Genomic DNA, 13,669 nt, shown 5'->3' with positions numbered 1-13,669 from the left:
AGAAGACGACGAACTCCGCTCCGCTCGACCCAGGGCTCGGACTTGGGCTAAGTCCCGGAAGACGGCGAACTCCGCTCCGCCCGACCCAGGGCTCGGACTCGGGCTCAGCCCCAGAAGACGACGAACTCCGCTCCGCCCGACCCAGAGCTCGGACTTGGGCTCAGCCCTAGAAGACGACGAACTCCGCCTCGCCCGACCCAGGGGCTCGGACTCGACCTCGACCACGGAAGACAGACTCGACCTCGGCTTCGGAGGAGCTTCCACATCGCCCAACCTAGGGCGCAGACCAGCCACGTCAATAGGAGGCGCCATCATCACCCTACCTCGAGCTGACTCGGGCCGCAGGGAACAAGACCGGCGTCCCATCTGGCTCGCTCCGCCAGATAGGCAATGATGGCGCCCCGCATACTCTGTGACGACGGCGGCTCTCAGCCCCCTTACGGAAGCAAGAGGACGTCAGCAAGGACTCAACCGCTCCGACAGCTGTCCCTCCGCCAGGCTCCATCGCTCCTCCGACGGCCACGACATCACACCAGCTGGGTGCCAAAATCTCTCCGGCTGCCACAACGGCATGTACTTAGGGCGCTAGCTCTCCTCCGCTAGACACGTAGCACTCTGCTACACCCCCCATTGTACATCTGGATCCTCTCCTTACGCCTATAAAAGGAAAGACCAGGGCCCTCTTAGAGAGGGTTGGCCGCGCGGGGACGAGGACGAGACAGGCGCTCGCTTGAAGCCGCTCGCTCCCTCTCCCGCGTGGACGCTTGTAACCCCCTACTGCAAGCGCACCCGACCTGGGCGCGGGACGAACACGAAGGCCGCGGGATTCCCACCTCTCTCACGCCGGTCTCCGGCCGCCTCGCTTTCCCTCCTTCGCGCTCGCCCTCGCGCTCGACCCATCTGGGCTGGGGCACGCGGCGACATTCACTCGTCGGCTCAGGGACCCCCGGTCTCGGAACGCCGACACCATTACTATTACCATTTGCGTTACATTTCTTGAACCAAACAACATACTAATTTTGGAACCCACTACATTCATTCTACGCTTTTCCAATTCTATATAAAAAACATGTGATCTGATGAAGATCTTTCCTTTCACTAGTTCATACTCCACTAGTCTTGGTTATAATACGCCTCAAATTCCTAAGATGCGAGCAATTCTTCCCTCTTGTCCCATTAGGCCATTACACCTTCTAGTGGGCCTTGCAGCCCAACAATGATAGCAGACCCAAACAAAATCGCCGATTAGTCCCCTTCGCTCCGACAAAGTCCAGATATACCCTTCCCATTTCTCGTGGCGCCCACGGGCCACGGCCACGCCGTAGATCTCCTCCTCGTCGCAGGGCTCCGGCGGTCTCGCCGGCGGTGAGCTGAAGCGATGGAGCTCTGGAGCAAGCTGCGAAACCTGGATGCCTACCCGAAAGTGAACGAGGACTTCTACAGCCGCACCCTCTCCGGCGGCCTCATCACCATCCTCTCCTCCCTCGCCATCCTCCTCCTCTTCTTCTCCGAGATCCGTATGTATCATCCCCTCTTGACCTCAGATTTCCCCCTCGATTTCGCTTGCATATCTGCGGAAGAGCTTGATCTCGCCGCACCATCGGGTGCCTTTTTTTTTGTTCGGTGCGGAACGAGAGTTGATTGTGGTGGAATGAATTGTGCGTCTTTTCATGCTATGGTGTGAATTGGAAGTAATAATTTGTTAAAATTCGCGGCCCGGTTAACCTACACCGGAAGTCGGGTACGACAGAAGCCGCTTGGTATAATATAGGAGGTGTAGGCAGTACGTGTATTAATTTGTGCAGCGTGTGTGATCTCGTGACGGTTTTGTTGATGTATGATAATTGGTGTCATCAGAAGACTGGATAGGAGTTGGTTTTGTAGCTTGTTTTTTGGTGAGCAACTCCTCTGTCTCATCCCCAGTGCAAATTCCCTATTCTACACGGTCCACTGAAGACAACCTTAGGTGACCACTTGCAACGAGTTAGTTTTTTGTGTAACTTCCCCAGGTTCCATCTAGTTTTTGGAATTGCTCCATCGTTTTAGCGTTTGTCTTTGATGCTAGGTTCCTGTTCCCTTTATTTTTGCAAGTATGGTTGCTATTTGTGTGATAACCTTTACCCACACTATGGGATACTTTTTTCATGCTAAAATCACAAGGAACAAATTAAGTTGTTAGATGCTGCAAGTAACTTCTCTCACAATGTAGATTGCTCCATGCCTCCTTATCTCGAATAATAGTCCATTAACTGTATACTAACTTAATATTCTGATAACTTTCCTGTAGGACTTTATCTATATTCTGCCACGGAAAGTAAGCTCACTGTTGATACCTCGAGAGGGGAAAGACTACATATCAATGTTAGTACCAATGTTATCTCCCCATTGCAAACCTTCTAACTTGTATTTTCTAGCAGCTCTTGCGTATTTAGAAAGCAGGCTATCAAAACTTAAGTTCTTTGTCATCTTTCATCCACTTCAACTTAGTCTATGGTCTATTAGTTGTGTCAAATTTGGATTATTTTGCTCAAAGATTTGACCTCAGATTGTCTTCATGTTATGTTCTTGGCAGTTAGAACTTGGCAGGTAGTGAACAAGCTATTTGTAGTGTTTACACAACCAAATATGAAATAACAATAAGCAAGCAGCTAGTTGAGAATATTCACAAATTACTAATTTGGCGAAGCCCAGGTCCAGAATATGCCATTTTTTTTTCTGTATGTGAAGATGCTGCTTTATTTTTGGATTGTTAATGTACCTAATTGTTTTTGCAGTTTGATGTTACGTTCCCGGCCCTTCCTTGTTCTCTAGTTGCTGTTGATACGATGGATGTTAGTGGAGAGCAACATTATGATATAGTCAGTGCAACAATTTTTGCCACTTTCCGCTTTTGTGCTTTGTTTTACATCATGTAAGTTGTTTCCAAAGCTCTACCACATAAACTATTTCCTGATGGGCTAAGCATTCATTTTGCAGAGGCATGACATAATAAAGAAAAGAATTGATCATCTTGGTAATGTAATTGAATCAAGAAAAGACGGAGTTGGTGCCCCTAAGGTATATTGTTCCACTTCTAGCTTGAACTGGCATATGAGTGTTGTCCTGGTTTTGCAATGATGTTTAGTTTACCAAATTGGACTTGCTTTTAGCCAATGTGATGGTTTTTTAGTTCTTACTCTATAATATAGCCATTTGGGCGTATTTTATTGGTCATGTTTTAGACTATCAGGGTTGTTCATGCTGAGCTTATGCACATTGCATAGAACTTACTGAAGGAGAATAGAATTAGTATAATTGGATGGATGTATTGCATTGAGCCCTTAACAGTTCATATAGAGTACAAGATTTGGGAGACAAGACAACCCACAGATACATATGGTAGCCTATGATACACAATACCGCAGATTAATCGCGATTGATCCAAACCGACTTGGACAATTAATCAAACGACTTGAAAACAATGCTTCGTGCGCAAGGGCCGCGCCGGCCTCAGGCTCATAGGTAGCGCTCCAAGTCGTAGTAAAGACCTGACCATCAGGAAACAGATGGGACAACAAAGAGCGCGTAACACAAGCGTCGATGCACGGGGAATGATGATTTACATGCAACCGCGCCTAAACAGTGGTGCTTCCCCTGGCTGAGATTGATCTCGGGGGGGGGGGGGGGGGGGGGGGGGGGGGAATATCGGTAGCTAGGTGGATCTAAACTGAACCCAGACGGTTCATACTATGAAGGATAATTGGATGGATGTATTGCATTGAGCCCTTACCCTTAGACAGTTTATATAGAGTGCAAGACTTGGAGGCAAGATAACCCACAAATACATGTGGCAGTCTACAATACACTTGCAGTTTCAGAAAAATTTCACAGTGGAGCCAATAGAAGATGATAGCTACTGTTTGTATGCATGAACAGAGTGCCTGAACCATAATTCTGCCAGACCATCACACAAAAATAATATGGCACTCAGGGGGGCTGGTGTCATCCTTGTCTGGACCATTGCATGTGATTACCTAATGGAAGTTGGCTTCACAGTGCTAAGGTGAAATTTTTCTACTGCGCAAAGGTTAATCTCCTACCACCCGTTAGATGCATACCTGATTTTGTTGGAAATCTGCCTCAGATGGATTCCACAGATTTGCTAAGGTTTCGTTATACCGTTGTTTGTTGGAATGCAATTTCTGATGGGAACCAGAGCTTTCCTTTTGTTCAGTACCTGTGATGGTTTTATGATAATTCTATTCTGCATGGTTCCCATTTTATGGACATGTATCGGAAACCGGTGATGATATTTAGCTCTGAAACTCCCATATCTACATCAGACTTTTCAAACGTGCCTGCATTAGTTTGTGTGTTCGTTTATAGAATATCTACTAGCTTATGTTTGCAACTTACAGAAGATGGAACCTTCACCAGATAAAAATGGAAGCCATGCTTTATAGAAGACTGAAAACTTATGCTGCACAATAGTATAGGCCATTGAGGTTTGCAACTTATAGAAGATGGAATATTCACCAGTTAAAAATGGAAGCCATGCTGTATAAAACTGAATACTTATGCTGCAATAGTATAGACCATTGAGTAGACAGTTTATTCTGCATCTCAAAAAACATTGAGTTGCTTGTCTGAGGTTTTTACTGGGTGCTGAAACATCAGTTGCCATTGGTCTCCATCTCCGATCCAGCAACTGAAATGAATGGCCAGATAAGGAGGGTGCCAGCCCCCCTGGATGCAATATCTGCTTTGTTCTGGTACTCAATGCAGCACAACGGACTGCCTAAGGGCTGCATCTCACTGAGGACCAGCTTGGATCAAAATTGATGCTCCATGGGCATATAACATGTTGGAGACCAATGTAAAGATGACAGGGACCAATATGTATAATGTCGATTTCAAGCTTGGTGGTGGCATTAAGAGGCGGCCATCTTCCTTCACTAATTGTCAAATGTGGAATAAAGACATATTTCTATTGCAAGATGTCCTTCCTTGAACTAACTTTGTCTCCCCATCCTGGTTTCTCTTCTATAGATTGAAAGACCATTACAGAAGCATGGCGGTAGGCTTGACCACAACGAGGTTTACTGCGGATCTTGTTATGGTGCTGAGGAGGTATACATTTCTGACATTGTTACATTGATGTTACTTGTACATGCAATATTTTCACACTGATCATATTTGTCCCATGGTTAGGGTGGTAACGGACTCTAAATTTTGCACTATAAAATGTAAGGATCAGATCATATTAGGATCGGGCTCTATTTCTATTCATTTTTGAACTAAAATTAATTAAGGGCTCAAACGAACCGTGAAGAAACATTTGGATCGTGATCCATTACCAGCCCTACTCATGGTTTCTCTGTTACTCCAGTCAAACACCAGTAGATTTCTCCTTAAGTATTTTATTGCAATATCTAATAAGTCCTAATATTTGTGCCTGCAACATCGCCAGTCGGATGATCAGTGTTGCAACTCCTGTGAAGAAGTTCGTGATGCGTATCGAAAGAAAGGGTGGGCTGTCAACAACGTAGAATTAATTGATCAGGTATTGTGTATTTGTGTGCTCTATTATTTTTGGCCTGTCTTTCAATGTAGCACAATCATGTACATTCAAATGGGTCTTAACTTTTAACTAACCCACTATCATGAATTTGTGATGCATGATTGGTCCTTAGGTCCTTAGTCAGGTTATCTGGTACATTGGGAGCATTATTTTTTTTTGCTAAATAGATAGTCTCTACCATGATTAGAAATATTCAATAGGTCTGTGTTAGAGCTTGAGCTGACTTATGCTTACACTAATTATGCTTTCTAGGTGAGTGTTTCTTTATCGTTTTTTCCAAGAACATGCATGGGCACATGTTTCATGAAGAGCAGTGTTTCTATATCATCTAACAAATTATTGTGAGGCAACCACCTCCTGGAGTCCTGGTGACATAGTCATTATATGTTTGTACTATTGGCAAGGATACTGAATAATAGGAGTTATGATTCATATCCCTATTGGCTAATGACCAGACACCTTTTTCTTAACATGTACCTGTGTCCATTTCTTTAAATTTTAAACCTACAAACAGTGTGTAAGCCACCTTAATTTGTTTGTGCATGTTGCTTCCTATTACTTTGCTAATGTTTTCTGCTGTATGCAACTAATTCATGTAGAAGGTTTTCGTTCTTTAGTTTTACTTTGTTCTTATGTTTGCTTAATCAAGTTCACTCAAACTTGCAGTGCAAGAGGGAGGGCTATGTACAAAGGTTAAAAGATGAACAAGGGGAAGGTTGTACCATCCATGGATTTGTAAATGTGAATAAAGTAGCTGGCAACTTTCACTTTGCCCCCGGGAAAAGCTTGGACCAGTCATTCAACTTCCTGCAAGACCTGTTGAACCTCCAACCAGAAACTTACAATGCAAGTAGAGCTAAATTAAATTCTCTTTATCCTTACCGGAGCACTTACAGTATTGTTCAAAACCGTAAACTGATAATTGTCCATTCCCCACTTCACTGGAAACAGATAAGCCACAAGATAAATAAGCTGTCCTTTGGGGAAGAGTTCCCAGGTGTAGTCAATCCTCTTGATGGGTATTCTTTGGAACTTGAACTAAATTTCAGATCATAATTTGCATTGCACTTTGCTCTATAACTTTCCATGGCCTAATTTTTCTAAGCATTCCAGAGTTGAGTGGATACAGGATAACTCCAATGGATTAACGGGGATGTACCAGTATTTTGTAAAGGTAATTTTTTAAAAAAATACTAGTCATATTCTTCAATATGATTCGTTATGTTTAATCTGTGACATGAACATGAAAATATATCAATACAGATTTCCATGGCTTCAGTTTGCTGATTATATCTTTTGCACAGGTTGTTCCAACAATCTACACAGATATCAGGGGGCGCAAGATTCACTCAAATCAGGTAAATAGCCTCAGCTTCTTGCCTAGTTCTACTTCTGAAGCCTAAGTCTGAATAATTCTCTGTTTTCTTTTGAAGTTTTCTGTGACAGAGCACTTCAGAGAGGCAATTGGCTATCCTAGGCCTCCACCTGGTGTATATTTCTTCTACGAATTTTCACCAATCAAGGTGATGAACGATATCCCTGTGATCATTCTGTATCAGTATCAGTCAGAAGGGCTGGCAAGCATTCCTTTTGTATCCAGCCTGAGTCATCCACTGTGACCATTGATAGCATGCAACTTTTGATATTGAATCAACCTGTTGCTCTAAAAGCGCAGAGCAGGCACTGCATTTATTACTTGGAATCGACACTTGAGTTTTCTTATCATGTTGGTCTCTTTTCGATAAAATGCGAAGCTCTCCATCTGTACAGGTATTGGTCATCCTCTTATGTTAAAGTCACTGGTTTGTATGACTGTTCCTTGACAGGTTGATTTTACTGAGGAAAATACGTCGCTCCTTCACTTCCTGACGAACATATGTGCTATTGTTGGAGGTCTGTCACAACTCTGTACCTGCGACTATTTTGAGCTTCCTCCAAAAAAAAAGGAAATGTTTTTTGGTGCTATGTAAAATCGATAACAAGCAAGAGTCTAAATTTCTAACCCATCGCTGTGTGCTTCTGGCAGGTATCTTCACGGTTGCTGGCATCATAGATTCTTTCGTGTACCATGGTCACCGCGCCATCAAGAAAAAAATGGAGCTCGGGAAGCTTGGGTAACCGCAGTTTTCGGCATATAGCAGTTAGGACCATAGCGGAAACGAGTTGAACTTGTGTTGCACTGGCCCCCAAAAGCGGAGGGATTTTGATTCGCTGTGATGCATCTGTAGTCATTCAGAATTGCCTGCCAAGGCAACGTTTGTGTTATTTTTTGCAAAAGTATATTGCAATGGGCAACTCAAACTCGCTGTTAAAATTTGTGATTCTGCTCCATGCCGCGCGTATCGCTTGCTTGTGCGTCGGTCGCCGTCTCCTCGCATTTAACTCTTGGGATCTGGATGAGGCCGGGAGCCGGAACAATTTCCCCGGCACGCAACGCAAGTGCACGCGCGCCAGCGGCCGTGCGGCTGCCCACGTTGCCGTCCCAGCTGCCGCGCGCGCGGTCCGGCGTGTCGGAAGGAGACCAGCGGGAGGGGAGGCTGGCGAGGCAAGCGCGCGGCCAGGGCGGGCGCTTGTCTCCCGGCGCGTCGACGTCGCCACTCCCAGGGGTGGCGAAGCGCCGAAAAGGAGGTGCCATGTGGGCTCTAGACCGACGCCGATGGTCTTTTTCTCCATGCATCGACGCGTCCTGGCAGATGATGGGCGATCGATTGCCCCAACGCAAAAGGGGAGAGGATCTCCTCCGTCGCAGCGAGTGGTGATTGGGGGGGAATGAATGTGCTGATGTGCCCGGCCGAGGAAGGCCTGGACAGAGGGAATATATCGCCAAAGGCTGGTTGGTCTGCCCGGCCATCATTGATGCCAGACGGCAGAGCGACCAGCAACGAACGGACTGCTCCCGCGGCGTAGCACTAGCAACGAACCGGACGGGCAGTGCAAACGGATGTCTCAATTGGGGGTTATTCATCAGTTCAATGTATGTCCCGTGCAAGAGTTTGTATTAAATGAGAAGAAAGGCAAAGTGACGTGTCGGCCGCTTCCTCCTTGTATAAACGTACGATGGAGGAAATGGCGATCGGCTCTGCAGATACGAGATCGCCGGCGCTTGTGGTGGTACGCGTACTGCTACGTCCCGTCCTCTGAAAGTGCTGCTTCGTAAAAGGCATTAAGACCGTCATGCGTATACTTCCGTTTCCATCCGTCCGTCGTCAGTGACTCCGATGTACTAAATGAGACATCACTAGCAGGGTTTTTTTTTTAACCAATCTATGGCCCGGTGCCATTTGACTGTCTCTTACGGCTGAATCCGGGTACGTGGCAAAACAGAGGCGAAGCATGGGACACAGGGCCTCGGAGGTGTTTCGCGTTCCCACGTTTTCTAATTTCTAGCCAGCTCAAGCATACAAATACAGCACACTGGTGGGTGTAAAAAAAGAGAAGGCAAGAAAGTGTCAGCGTCCAACCCCCGGCTCAGCCCACACTCGACAGCTTCGGGCGTTCATGCGCTCGTGGGTCGGCCCAGCCAAGAGAGCCCACCACTCACATCCCAAAAGCCAGGCTGATGGAAGGAGTGGGACTCTCCCTTTTAAGCTGCCCACGGCCCCCTTGGCTAGCCGATGTGGGACTAAAGCCGGGGCGCTGACTACCAGCCCCTGACATCCCACCCCCCTTGGGAAGCCCCCAAGGCAGGCATGGGCCAAACCGGGCTCTGATACCAGATGTCAGCGTCCAACCCCCGGCTCAGCCCACACTCGACAGCTTCGGGCGTTCATGCGCTCGTGGGCCGGCCCAGCCAAGAGAGCCCACCACTCACATCCCAAAAGCCAGGCTGATGGGAGGAGGGGGACTCTCCCTTTTAAGCTGCCCACGGCCCCCTTGGCTAGCCGATGTGGGACTAAAGCCGGGGCGCTGACTACCAGCCCCCTTGGGAAGCGGGCTGGTAGTCAGCGCCCCGGCTTTAGTCCCACATCGGCTAGCCAAGGGGGCCGTGGGCAGCTTAAAAGGGAGAGTCCCCCTCCTCCCATCAGCCTGGCTTTTGGGATGTGAGTGGTGGGCTCTCTTGGCTGGGCCGGCCCACGAGCGCATGAACGCCCGAAGCTGTCGAGTGTGGGCTGGGCCGGGGGTTGGACGCTGACATCTGGTATCAGAGCCCGGTTTGGCCCATGTCTGCCTTGGGGGGCTTCCCAAGGGGGGTGGGATGTCAGGGGCTGGTAGTCAGCGCCCCGGCTTTAGTCCCACATCGGCTAGCCAAGGGGGCCGTGGGCAGCTTAAAAGGGAGAGTCCCCCTCCTCCCATCAGCCTGGCTTTTGGGATGTGAGTGGTGGGCTCTCTTGGCTGGGCCGGCCCACGAGCGCATGAACGCCCGAAGCTGTCGAGTGTGGGCTGGGCCGGGGTTTGGACGCTGACAGAAAGTCCCTTTAATTTCCCTTGACAGCGACCTCTGCCCTCTGGTGCCGTGTCTACATAAGCAGCATCTCTGGTAGTACACCAACAAGAGGATACGTTAGAGACGGCCGGGGTCTCTTTTATCTGTAAATAAACACTAAATGTTTGAGGGGGGGAAAATTAAGAGGGGCGCAACAATCCAACAAGGCCCATGAATGGCGGTTGTGGACCAGTGGCCTTGTCCCCGGTAGTGGACAAGATGGCTTCCATTTTGATAATATCCCCTGCCTGTGCTGACATGATGTTGTTGCCCCTTTAGTAGAGGACAAGTTTGTGAAGTTGATGCCAGGACAGGTTAACGGACAAGTAGTACTAGTGTTATGTATAGTAGAGTAGAGTAGAGTAGGGTTCATCCATTTCTCTTTAGACTAGTAGGGGCTAGTAGTGCGGTGTCGCTGGATTTCAAGGACTTCCATTTTTACTAGTAGTGCACTGGGAAACGGGGACGAAATCAGTTAGCGTTTCCCCTGGATAAAGCTTTTTTTCAACAGCGACGCACTTCCTGTGACCACAAGCAAGCAAGCTGCTGCTGCTGCTCGTGCGCCTCGCTGCCGGTATCTTGTGCGCTGCATTGCTCATGCCTTCACTCTTCAGCGAAACCTTTTTTTTTTCCTGTGCCCTGCCCTCGAAAAAGGCACGTACGTACTCTTGCGGCAACAACGAACGGAAACAAAGACCCCCAAAGGACTGGGGACGATGCACACAAGCATCAGCGCAAAGGGACTGGCCCGTTAGACTGACTGCAACGCTTGCCTCTTCACCTCCCCTACGCTAATACTGTTCACCGTATAGGGGCTACAGTTTCCTCCTACCTCGCGCAGCGGTGAGCGCTCGCCTCTCCCCTTCCTCGCGACACTCTTCTCTCTCACGCCAGATGCAGCGGTTCACTGTAGCCGCCCCCTCGGCTTCTTCGCGCGGAAGGAGCCGCCCGCGCCAGACACTGGAAAGTTCTCGCTCCACCTCGCTCCGTCTCCACCCGTCCACGGAAGGGCGATTTTTGGAGGCGACGCGGCGGCGGATCTCCCGTCGGCCGGTGGACTCGGCACCGGCCCCGCTCGGGTGCGCAGAAGACGAAGTCGACGTCGTGAGCACGCACTTACGTTCGCGAGCGAAGACGAAGAGGGGTCACATCCGCTTCCGCCGAGGTTCGTCGCGTCCGATCCGTTGGCTTTCGTCTCAGACCCTCAACGGCGCCATCAGATCCAGACGCATCCCCTTCGATTCGACTTGGTGGGCACTAAATCTCCCGTTCTTAAGGTAATTTGCTTTACAAATCCACGGCAAATCATTGTTTATGTTCCGATAGATTTACAACTGAAGTCGTATTGTGCTTCATTCGCCGTCTTGCGGCCCAGATCCATACCTACTAGAGGTATACGTTCTTGTTCCTCTTCAAACGAAAAGTTCAGTGACGACAAATTAACATTACCACTGCTGCGGTGTTACAAATTCGTATTTTTTGTTGCCAAGCCCATAGGATTTAGCACAAGCACAGAACTGTTGTAGGTATGAAGTTAGGTAGTTTTGCATCCGGTGATTTATGGGCCTGGTATACCATACTTTATGTTCCATGCCATCCAGTGCTGTTGATTCGACTGTCCTTCATGTATTTGAACTGAGACATTGTTTTTGTGCCTTTTATGTGCAATGTTACCCTTTGGCACTATATGAGTATCCACCAATATAACCGACAATACTAAATCACTTGTTTACTGTGCCAGGATATGTAATGTTTCAAACTTAAACTTGTCTTCCTCTAGGGACATTACCTCTACCATTTGTCTCTGCACTTACATGTTTCCTTTATATTTCTGTGGCAATTATTTTCGTAAGCTTGAAATGTGTATACAATGTTCTTGGCAGGTTCATTCCCATGTACCTGCCAACAAATATTTTACTGATAAGTAGAACTGCCAAGTTTGCATCTGTCTGTTTTTTTATGATTCGAAGTGTACATGTGTTACCTCATCTTCAGTAATATCCTATGTTGCATTTGGACATGTTCATTTTTTTCATATGGGTAACGATACAATTTATCTGTTACATTTGATCATCAATATGATAGATCTTAGGAAAGTGATTGTACATATCAGTTATGAATTTGGAATCTCTAGTTTTTACATCCCTTATATTTGGTACATGTTTGTAATGTTATTGCATGTTTTTATGACACCATTGTGGTTGAAACAAAATTTGTATGTAATTTTATATGTAAACTTTTGTCATTACAAGAATGCATATGCTTTTAAAAGGGTTTGAACATGTTACTTCATAAATTAAATGTTTGCAGCCCATTTGTTAATGGCATCCTCCAAAGAAGATAAGATGAAGACTTTGATGAAAGTCCTTGTCGACTGTACAGAGGATGCCACAAAATCCCTGGGGGGTTTAGTTGATCATGCATTAGACCACATGCATGATGAAGAAATCCTAGCTAGGACATTGTTTGCTATCAAAGATAAACTAGAGTTGCTTCAGCAGGATGCCTTAGAGGCAAAAGTCCAAGCCTTTCCAGAAGTAGCTAAGTACGAGTGGGATGACATCAGTGTTGATCCTCCCTCTCCGTCACCCCCTCCAACAGTTACTGATCCTTCTGTTGACGAAGAGGAGTTCTACTGCCCCGACGTGAGTGACGAATGGTATTTCAGTGATTCAGATAGGTCTACCCGTAATAGCTACTGGAATATGTTTTAGGGTTATGTTGGCACTGATAGGTACATGACATCCTTTTGAACACCCATATGTCATGTATGTCTATGTCTAAGCAGTACAGTGTCCGAAGAAGTACTTAGTTCGATGTAAGGAATAATTGTAGTCTGTGAACTTTGCTAAGTTGCAACTCTCATGTGTTTGGTTTAGTACTGTAACCGTTAATGCGAACCTTTTATTATAATTGTTACTGCTTTTTATGTTTGATTTCTAAATCATTAGTTGAAATGCTTATGGTCAAATTTAACTCTTATTACCATCTGACTTAATCTGTCCCCTGTCCACCCTTACTAGAATGGACCCATCAAACAATGCGACTTCTTCTCAGCCCATGTCAAACTCATCTATTGGCCAGCAGTTTGTTCCTCCACCCCCTATGTGGCCCACGGCTTACATGCAGCAGAGTGCTATGGATTGTAACCTCGTGGGAAACCTGAATTTTCCAAACCCTGCTCAAGGTCCGACAACAATGTGGGCACCCATGCATACAGGGAATACTTCTTCCCAATCTTCCATGATTCTGGCCTCTCAATCAGCTATGTACTGGAATCATTACTTGAATTTTGTCAGGAATCCTCTTGGGCCACCTGAAGTTAACCCATTTCCTGATTGCATTCCACCATCAAATACCAGTACACCATTGCAGGGTTCCAATACTATACCTTCCATACCTGTGAATTTGGACTCAGATGCAGAACATAGTGTTCAAGACATCAATAGTCCTGAAAAGAATGCACCTCCTATACAAAAACCCAAAAAGGCTAAGGAACAAAACTTTACTGGCCCTGAAGATCTTCTACTTTGCACAACCTGGTTGCAAATTAGCAGTGACCCTGTTGTGCACACTGGGCAACGTAGGGAGGGCCTTTGGGCTAGAATTGAAAAAAGATACAACGAACAGAGGGGGAACTTTCCTTGTCGAGTGAACAGAGCGCTTAGCAGCAGATGGGACAAGAT

General features: G+C 46.8%; 1 protein-coding gene across 1 annotated transcript; it reads left to right on the top strand.

Annotated features, from left to right (window-relative positions):
* The first annotated feature begins 1,161 nt into the window (after positions 1-1,161).
* On the top strand, positions 1,162-7,891 carry LOC103643067 (endoplasmic reticulum-Golgi intermediate compartment protein 3). The gene is made up of 13 exons (XM_020546357.2): positions 1,162-1,517; positions 2,288-2,361; positions 2,775-2,858; positions 2,977-3,057; positions 5,029-5,109; positions 5,450-5,542; positions 6,227-6,406; positions 6,512-6,579; positions 6,674-6,734; positions 6,865-6,918; positions 6,994-7,083; positions 7,387-7,453; positions 7,587-7,891. Exons 1-13 carry the CDS (start codon positions 1,379-1,381, stop codon positions 7,676-7,678), a joined length of 1,164 nt encoding a protein of 387 aa, XP_020401946.1. The 5' UTR covers positions 1,162-1,378; the 3' UTR covers positions 7,679-7,891.
* The last annotated feature ends 5,778 nt before the right edge of the window (positions 7,892-13,669 follow it).

This window comes from Zea mays, chromosome 1, assembly GCF_902167145.1.
Source record: "Zea mays cultivar B73 chromosome 1, Zm-B73-REFERENCE-NAM-5.0, whole genome shotgun sequence".
NCBI classification, from domain to species: domain Eukaryota; kingdom Viridiplantae; phylum Streptophyta; class Magnoliopsida; order Poales; family Poaceae; genus Zea; species Zea mays.
The sequence above is the reverse complement of the archived record's forward strand: the minus strand, read 5'-3'. Positions and strand labels throughout refer to the sequence as shown.

Excerpts from the sequence above, each read along its gene's own strand:
- LOC103643067 (XM_020546357.2), top strand. The coding sequence starts at position 1,379 with ATGGAGCTCTGGAGCAAGCTGCGAAACCTGGATGCCTACCCGAAAGTG. Across the intron at positions 5,110-5,449 it reads CTTGTTATGGTGCTGAGGAG|TCGGATGATCAGTGTTGCAA; the intron begins GTATACATTTCT and ends CAACATCGCCAG. Across the intron at positions 6,735-6,864 it reads TGTACCAGTATTTTGTAAAG|GTTGTTCCAACAATCTACAC; the intron begins GTAATTTTTTAA and ends TCTTTTGCACAG.